The sequence below is a fragment of the Asparagus officinalis genome, chromosome 8, assembly GCF_001876935.1.
Source record: "Asparagus officinalis chromosome 8, Aspof.V1, whole genome shotgun sequence".
NCBI classification, from domain to species: domain Eukaryota; kingdom Viridiplantae; phylum Streptophyta; class Magnoliopsida; order Asparagales; family Asparagaceae; genus Asparagus; species Asparagus officinalis.
Window position 1 is genome coordinate 1176984 of NC_033801.1, and position 8722 is coordinate 1185705.

General features: G+C 37.3%; 1 protein-coding gene across 1 annotated transcript; it reads left to right on the forward strand.

The window, feature by feature from the left end:
• LOC109820337 (DNA (cytosine-5)-methyltransferase CMT2-like) lies at nucleotides 1128-6496 on the forward strand. Its single transcript, XM_020386465.1, has 11 exons — nucleotides 1128-1188; nucleotides 1326-1655; nucleotides 1733-1801; nucleotides 2350-2436; nucleotides 2505-2592; nucleotides 3322-3443; nucleotides 3525-3629; nucleotides 3967-4010; nucleotides 4105-4174; nucleotides 4847-4950; nucleotides 6128-6496. Exons 2-11 carry the CDS (start codon nucleotides 1443-1445, stop codon nucleotides 6306-6308), a joined length of 1083 nt encoding a protein of 360 aa, XP_020242054.1. The 5' UTR covers nucleotides 1128-1188; nucleotides 1326-1442; the 3' UTR covers nucleotides 6309-6496.

Genomic DNA, 8722 nt, shown 5'->3' on the forward strand with positions numbered 1-8722 from the left:
AAAGGTTCCAAGCATCTTGGCAGCCAATTTCTACGACACCAATTTATTTGTAACAGATCCTTTTGAAATTTCCATATTTATTTTTGTCAAGAACCTTAGTCAAATGCTTTGTTGATCCTAGTCTTAACTGAAAATTGTTCTTGCGATGTTATCTACTTTTCTAAGTAAATTCTTGCCCTGAAACCCATAGTAACTAGCCTGCGGTATTTGGTGGTCTGAAATATATGAACCACGAGAGAGAATAGCCTGCTAAGTTGTCATGTCATATTTTTACAGAAGCATAGGTGGGGAAAATGTACAGGGCCTTTCCCTTCTTGGATTACTCTACCAAGCAAATGGATTACCACTTTCCAAACATGCCGCACACAAGATGAGAACAATTTCTGCTTATATCCTGTTCATACAGGTTGATATGCTAGATAATAATATGCTCAGAAGCTTATATTTAATACTTACAACTAAAGTAAAATAATCATATGTCCTTATTATTTGTTATAAGCATAGCAGCCAAAGTGGGTCTTGGTTAAATAATCTACTTGAACCTGAAAATCCTGGCAAAACCACATTGTATCTACCGCTGTGTCTCCCTCCCCCTTATTTTCTATGCTTCTTCTGAATGTTATCATGATCGTCACTGTTGTCCAGGTCCGCTGGAAGGGCTATGCTCCAAGCGATGATACATGGGAGCCTATTGGTAATTTAAGGTAAGCTGTTCACATCTAGGAGGAGCGTTAGGTTTCTTGCAGTTGGATTTGCATTATTTCCGACTGCATGTAGTTTCAATTATGGTTGTTGGAGCTGCATGGCAGTATTTAATAGGATTGCAGTTCTAACTGCATTTTATGAATCTCCTGTGTTTGGTTGCTTTGCAATTGCTGCTCCAGCTTAAAAAGGGCTGATATGTCCTCTCTCTAATGTGTCCAACCTAGGTAGCTAATGCTGCATTTCAAAGAGTGCAGTTCAACTAAGCATTTTGGACCAAACTTGTGGTTTTGGAAGTATGTCTTCCGTTATGAATGACCAAATGGCTGCATGTGACTCCAACTACAACCAACCAAACATATCATAATGCAAGATTTCTGTTTTGCTTCTGATTAATGTCTTTTGATTCACACTCATAGCAATTGTGAAGACCGAATACGAGATTTTGTAATAGAAGGGCACAAGTCTGGGCTATTACCCCTTCCAGTAAGTTATGCTACCATATTCTATGTCTTTACTTACACACATACACACACACATCCGACATGTTGCTTTTGAAACTAATGTACAAATCATGTGTTTTTATTTATTTTTTTATTTTTTGTCATCTTACTGGCTAACAGGGAGATGTAGATGTTCTATGCGGAGGTCCTCCATGTCAGGGTATTAGCGGCTTTAATCGGTTCAGAAACTTTGATGCACCGTTAGAAGATGAGAGGAACCGCCAAGTTGTTGTCTTTATGGACATTGTACAATTTCTCAAACCTAAGTATGTACTGATGGAAAATGTTTGTGATTTACTGAAATTTGCCAAGGGTACACTGGCACGATATGCTCTAAGCCGCTTAGTTTACATGAACTATCAAGCAAGACTAGGAATGATGGCTGCAGGTTGCTATGGTCTTCCACAATTTCGATTACGTGTGTTTTTGTGGGGGTGTCATCCTTTTGAGGTGAGCTGCTAATCTAATGATGGTTTCTTAGTTTGCTTTGCATCTTGTTTTACCTATTATAATGCTTTCTCCTGCAGAAATTGCCACAATTTCCTCTTCCGACCCATGAAGTAATCTTGAAAGGTTATGCTCCTATAGAATTTGAGGTACATTCAATCAACAACTAGTTAATAATTTAGTGAACTTGATTTTTCATTTGTGAATAGAGTAGGACTTGTACAATGGAACATTTCTTGGAGAAGAGTGCCATTTTTTTGGCCAATGTTGTTAATATCTAGGGGACCTTTTTATAAATGGGAATGCATGATAAAGCTATAAAGTGGCAAAATCAGTTTTTATGCCAAGAAATATGGCATGGAACTTTCCCTCTGATATAGCATGACTTGTAGTTTATACATTTGAGTCCTGTCTGGATTTACCCATCTAGTTTATCAGATTGGATTTTCAGCTTGATCCTTGATCCAACCACTAGTTTGATATTAGGATCACTGATCTGGATTGCACGACTGAAAATATTATTCAATCTTGTAGAATTTTATTAGTTCTGCGTTCCATTTACAGACATGATCTACCTCTCCTCATTCTTTTTGTATTCGGCAAATATGTGGTCCACCAATTTCATGTTCCTTCAAGTTCATTATCTGAACTCTTTACAATTCATGGCATGTCATGGAAATGCAAATGTTTATTACAGCGTAGCATTGTTGGATATGATGAAGGCCAACCACGGGCATTGGAAAGGGCTGTCGTTCTTGAAGATATTTTTTCTGATCTTCCGGCAGTAAGTTTCCCAACTATCATCATCTGGTGCTTGTAATTCATCCTTCACCAGGTTCATCTTCCTTGCAGGTGACAAACCAGGAAGATCGAGAGCAAATGAAATATGAGAAAGATCCTCAAAATGAGTTTCAGAGATATATCAGGGCCCCCAAGTCAGGTGAGTTGATTGTCAACTTAGCTGTAAGAATTTACTTTATCTTTAGGACAAAACTGCAGATTTGTATCAACATATGGTATTTTCTTGTTCCTTTTTGTACTCTTCAATAGTCATAAGTAACAGAATTTACAATTTCCTGAAACAATTGCTTGATCTTAGTTTTTGATCTCGCTACTTTGATATATTTTCTGCATCCCATTTCTTATGTTGTATTATATTAAGATTGTCAGCCAAGAGGTGCTGCTTAACTAGCTTCCTTTTGAGACAAAACTCTGATTTTCTTTATCTATTCAGGATGCTTTATATATGCTATCATGACTTTAAGTCCTCGAGTTATTTTAGGTTGCAAAAATTTGAGTGAGGATATGCAAGTCATAAAGCACAATATTTAAAATCTCGGTACTGTCTGCAATTGCAGTTCACATTTTTGGTTTCAATATCAGGAGTTATACTTGTTATCATGGCTTTATTATACATTCTTGTTATCATGGCTTTAAGTCCTCGAAGTATGAAAATTTGATGACTCTGAAGCTTCATTCATTTGTCCTTCTTTTTTCTCTTTAATGTCTTGTTACCAATCCTTATGGGTAACTTGATACCATCTTGAAATCTGTCCTCTACCAGGTTTGCAATATGATTTTAAGTTGCGCTCTACCTCACAATTTATTGATGTGTACAATATGTAGTTGCTAATGATTTTGGATTCTGAAGTGCCCTTAATAATTGCAGAGATGTTGGGATCAACAGCGATGTCAGCGAATAATGTAAAAACATCTTTGTTGTATGACCATCGTCCTCAACGACTAAGTGATGATGACTACTTGAGAGTTTGCCAAATCCCTAAGAGAAAGGTCTGTACAAACCATGTCTCGTTCCATATTGAATCCAACCATCATTAGTAAATTATTCCAAGTAAAGGATACTTCTTGTAGGGTGCAAACTTAAGGGATCTTCCTGGTCTTGTTGTTGACGTTAACAATAAAATTCAGTTTGATCCAACAATGGATCGGGTACTATTGCCATCTGGTAGGCCACTGGTAAGTCATCTTGCAAATCTTCTCTATTTTCCCCTTCTCTTGCATCAAAATTATTCAGTACTACTTCATTTGTTTCGTTTTCAGTATCCCTTACTCTCCTCCCAGTTTAAAATAACAGTAACATACTGCACCTTTCTGAAATTGCAGTAGTATTTTAAATCATTTAAATAACAGTAATATATTTTACAACTATTAAAATCGTTCAGAATGGTTCGGACAATGATTTTATACGTGCCACAACTTTTTAACCTGGTTTAAATTTATGAATATTAATTATGATTTGTTTGGCATGCCTTCGAGAATAATAATGTTGGGAAATTTTCCTTTTCTTCCTCAGGTTCCAGACTGGGCCTTGAACCTCTGGGAAGGAAAGACATCAAAGTAAGTTCAAATATTTGAAAATCTCTTAGACATGAATGATAAAAATCTCCTTTTGCTCATAGTTTTTTATGGTAACTTATGATGCTGTTTGCAGACCATTCTCTCGATTATGGTGGGACGAGATAGTGCCAACTGTGCTAACTGTTCCTGATTCACATAGCCAGGTAGGGAAATCAACTAACCTTGTTTGGGTATTCTTTTGGGAAAAATGTTTCTGCGCTCTCATCTTGTAATTTTTTTAACTTCTCCATCGGCTTTCAGTCATACCTTACCCCTCATTTTAATAACTCTTCGCTTGTTGCCCCTACGTCGGAAGACAAAATATTACAGATTGAAAAAGCTAATCCAGTGCATTTTGTATACCAATATTGTTAATTTCATGGTACAATTGTTGATCTCATGCCACTGCTTTTGCACTTCTATTATACTGTTTACATTTTAAATGACGTTGCTGTTTGATATGCCATTAGCTTCTTTGCCAATAAATTAAATTTCCAGATAATGCTATTTTTGTTAGGGTGGATATATTGCTTCCATGACGTTCTTTACATTTTCATGTTAATAGTTGCATCATACCTTTTTTAATTTTCATGTTACCATTTTGCCACGCAGTCATAAGGGCAAAACTGTACATGACTAGCATGTGGTTATGATAAAATTATTCTTTTTAAGACGTGGCAGCTTTCAAACTGTCAAAAGGTTGGGATATGACATATATGAAAGTTTAGGGAGGGTCAGAAATAAAATTTAAAAGAAATGAATGGTAAATGTGCAGTTTATCTTTTGATCATTCTGTTATAGTCACTGCCAGATTAAAATATAACCTTTCATTCCAGACGATATTACATCCAGAACAAGATAGGGTCCTTACAATTCGGGAGGCTGCAAGAGCTCAAGGCTTTCCTGATCACTATCACTTCTATGGGACAGTGAAGCAAAGGTATTTGTACTGTACTTATTCTTGCAATCCTTAAAATATAACCTTTTTTTTCGCAGTTTTGAACTTGAGCACTTCACTTGTCGCATTTACTTTGATAGTATATTAGATTAGAAATTTCTAATTATTAATATGGTTTGTTGTCAGTACCTTATGCAAGTTCCCTTGCTCAAGGAGCCTTTTTTTATCTTTGAAATTGTCTTATTTTAAGTTGTTTCTGGAGGCAATTCACTTCTCAGTTTGGCTTGGTTCTTTTTATGTAATAGCAGCTACAATCTTCTCTGTTATTGATTTATCTAGACGACTATCGTTTGTCTCGTACATGTTCGCTATGATTTTTTGTACATGAAACAAAGATGCAGCAAATGTGGTTAACATCAGAGCATGCATTAATAAGGATTAAAAAGGGAAGCATATTTCCATGATGATCAAGGACTCTCATGTGCTATTTTTTTTTCTTGACTTCTGTTTCGATTACTGCACAAGCCTACTGTTAACATATTTGTTCAGAAATTTATCGGATCAGGATTTCAAGATTTGTGCAGTAGAGATTATTATAATTGAAGATTGGGGTTTTATGTTTAACCAAAAATAGCCTTGATACGGCACCTGTAATGGAGTAGTGCGTGTTAGTTAAATTTTTTTTGAAAAATATTTTCTTATTATGTAATGTGTATCTTGTTTTTATAGTTAATAATTCTCTGATAGGAAATTTGCCGAATGAATAGAAAAAGCTGAGGGAGTATTTCACAACAAATTTACTTTTAGTTTAACTAACATTAATCGTTTATCTGCAAAAGAAGAAATTGATTCTGGTTTGAACTTTGATTTTCAGTGGCCTTGTCAGCCATGATAAGATTCTTTTTCCTATTAAAATTTCTGCCTGATAATTAAATTTAACGTTAGTCATTAAAGTCGACGGCACAAATGCTTTTGCTTTTGACCATCCTTTCCTTTTCTACCGCCAGATTTTTTTTTTCCCCTTCTTATCTGTTTGTTTCTATTTCTTTTATACAACCCTACTATATTTTTCATTTGGGCAACACATAAACCAATTTCCTGTCGTACACACTGCTTTTAAAAAAGCCCCACAAAAAAAAAGACCCAGTCAAGCTTTTTCTTCTGTTACATTATTTGCTGATTCTGTATTGTTGAGTCCTGATTGAATCTGGACATGCAGGTACCGGCAGATTGGCAATGCTGTGGCAGTTTCTGTGAGTAAAGCTCTCGGCTATTCATTGGGGTTGGCATTGCTAAACCAAAGCGGGGACGGCCCCCTTATGACCCTCCCACCCAAATTCTCGCATTCTTACAAATTACACGACCCTAATAATAGCTCCTCATCTGGAGTGCAAGAATAAGTGTGCACTCTTCGCGCTTGATTGCTTCTCATTCTTATTGAGATTTCCATCTTTGTGTCAACAGTATTGATCGAAACTCCATTAACCTCTTGACCAATTGTCTGTTCAATAATGAACTAACTGATATGCTTGTAACCCTCATAATTCTTTTCCCATAATGATAATTCCTGCATTGGGTCCTTTCCCTCCATGGTCCAAATATTTTTTCATCGATATCAGTTTTTTCTTACGCCCATAATGTTAGGCGGGGCTAAGTCATGATTGTTTCTACAAGGGGTCATTGATAAGCTTGTTAACCTCCTTGGTGTTCTAGAGGCATGTGAATAATTGAGGTGAGAGATTAATCTCTGCATATTCCACTTAACCGCAGGAGATAATTGAGACGAGAAATATTGGTCTCTGTATTTTTTTTATTTACCATTTTCACTGTCAGGAAATAGTTGGGATGTAAAGGTGTAATACCTGTAGCTTGCATTTGAATGCCACTAGATGGGAAGCACCGCGAGTCCTAGGGAAATATTGTTGGGTATTGAGACTGCAAACGTTGAGTCCTAGGGAAATATTGTTGGGTATTGAGACTGCAAACGTTTGTATCGAATCGTATTCGATGGGTAAAAGTAACTAGATTTATAATTTTTTTTTTTAAAACTGGATGTTCTCATGAAGCAGAAGGAAACGGGATGTTGGTGACAAAGCTTAGTGATAAATTAGCATGTGGGTGCCGCTATGCAGTGAGTTCGGTTCAAGTCAGTTAACGATCCCATTATGCCGCTGGTTCTTGATTCCCATATAAATGATTCCTCAAGATGAGAGGCAAGTTTTTTATTATTTGAATAAAAATGAAATTGCACTACAGTTTTTTTTTTTTTTTTAAGAAAAAGGAAAACAGGCCTATTATATATCGAGGGAAGCTCTCCTACGTTCGAAGCAACCCCACTTTCCTTTCCATCCTCTTCCTGCTGAGCTGAGCGATCGATGGCGATGGCTTCTCGTATCCTGTGGAGCCCTCCGTCCCTCTCCCCCTCCGACCGATCCCCTCGCCTCGCCTCCATCGCGAGAGCTAGCTCAGCCGTCGTCTGATCCAAGCTCGACGAAGGTCCCCCCGCGTCGCCAGCGATCTCCTCTACCCTCGCCCCTCCGAAGCCAAAAAAGGTAAACAGAGTCAAGGGCCTCCTCTTCACACTATCTCGGCGCTTTTTATCATTTCAGCTCCACAACGATTGGACCCAAAAATGGCCGGGTTTATTCGTAATCGTTTTATCCCGTGAAAAGGCGTTTCTCCTGAATGTTACTTAGGGTAACCCGTTTAAAATTTATGAAATACGAAGCAGTGGAAGTAAAGTAATACTTTCTGTTGTTTGTTTCTCTTTTTATTTTTTTGAAGTAGTGGAAATAGCAGTTCTTATTCTTCATTTATTTATTTTTTTTTTTTTTTGATAGCGTTGAAAAGTTGCTAGGAAGAGTGACAAATTAAATGAAATATTAACATGCAGGAAATCATCAAGGCAGCTAGCGGGGTCGCAAGCTTGAGAGGAAAAGAGGTTCTGTGTTTCAGTCCTCTAGAAGCAAGCTCGGCCAAAACGCGCAGCAGCGGGCTCGCGAACGAGAGCTTGAAGCTCAAGAGGCTCGAACTTTCTCAAAAGATCGATCACCCGCGCTCTCATCCCTGCTCTCCTCCTCGTCTCGAAGTCATCTCCGACCACTTCCCTGCTAATCTTCTCCGTGTACTGGTGTTGCTGCTGATCCTGGCGAAAGACACGATCGTGGGCTTCGGTTTGGTTTGATCCTAAGTTTTTTTTTTTTTTTTTTTTTTTTTTTTTGGGTTTAATTTTTTTTTTTTTTTTTTTTTTTTTTTTACGGGCTTCATCAGCTTTCTCATTTCTGCATGCTGTGAAATATAATTTGGACGATGTTGTTGTTTGTTATCTCCGTTTCGCCTAGCATGAATCCTGGCGCATCTGAAGGGCCAGTGGTGTGTAGTTTGTATCAGAATTCTTACGCCAACTTGTATTCTGTTGTATCCTAGTGTTTTTCTTTCGTTCTTTCCTTGTATTTTTTTTTTAAAAAAAACTGGTCATTAATGGATTCAATGCAAGGTAGCTGGTCATTAATAGATTGATTTAATAACACCAAGTTTATGAGCTTTCCATTCCAAGAAACTCTTTAAGGCTTGTTGGCAAACCACTAGAATCGGACTACGTTTAAAAAAAAAACCTAATCTAATTTTAATATAGTTTTGTGTTTGGGAAAGTTGGGCTAGAGATGGCTCAACTTGTTTTAGTTCATGTCTTAGCCTCTTAACAAGGCTAGAATCGAACCGCCTCACATTCAATTCTGGCTCGGTTAAAAAAAAATAAAGCTGGACCGGCCAGATTTCTATCAGCTTGCCAAACAAGCCCTTAACATCTTGCGAA

Bases quoted from the DNA above. Each gene is read 5' to 3' on its own strand.
- LOC109820337 (XM_020386465.1), top strand. From the start codon at position 1,443: ATGGACATTGTACAATTTCTCAAACCTAAGTATGTACTGATGGAAAAT. The intron at 1,656-1,732 runs GTGAGCTGCTAA...TTTCTCCTGCAG, and splicing joins GGGGGTGTCATCCTTTTGAG to AAATTGCCACAATTTCCTCT. The intron at 4,175-4,846 runs GTAGGGAAATCA...CTTTCATTCCAG, and splicing joins TTCCTGATTCACATAGCCAG to ACGATATTACATCCAGAACA.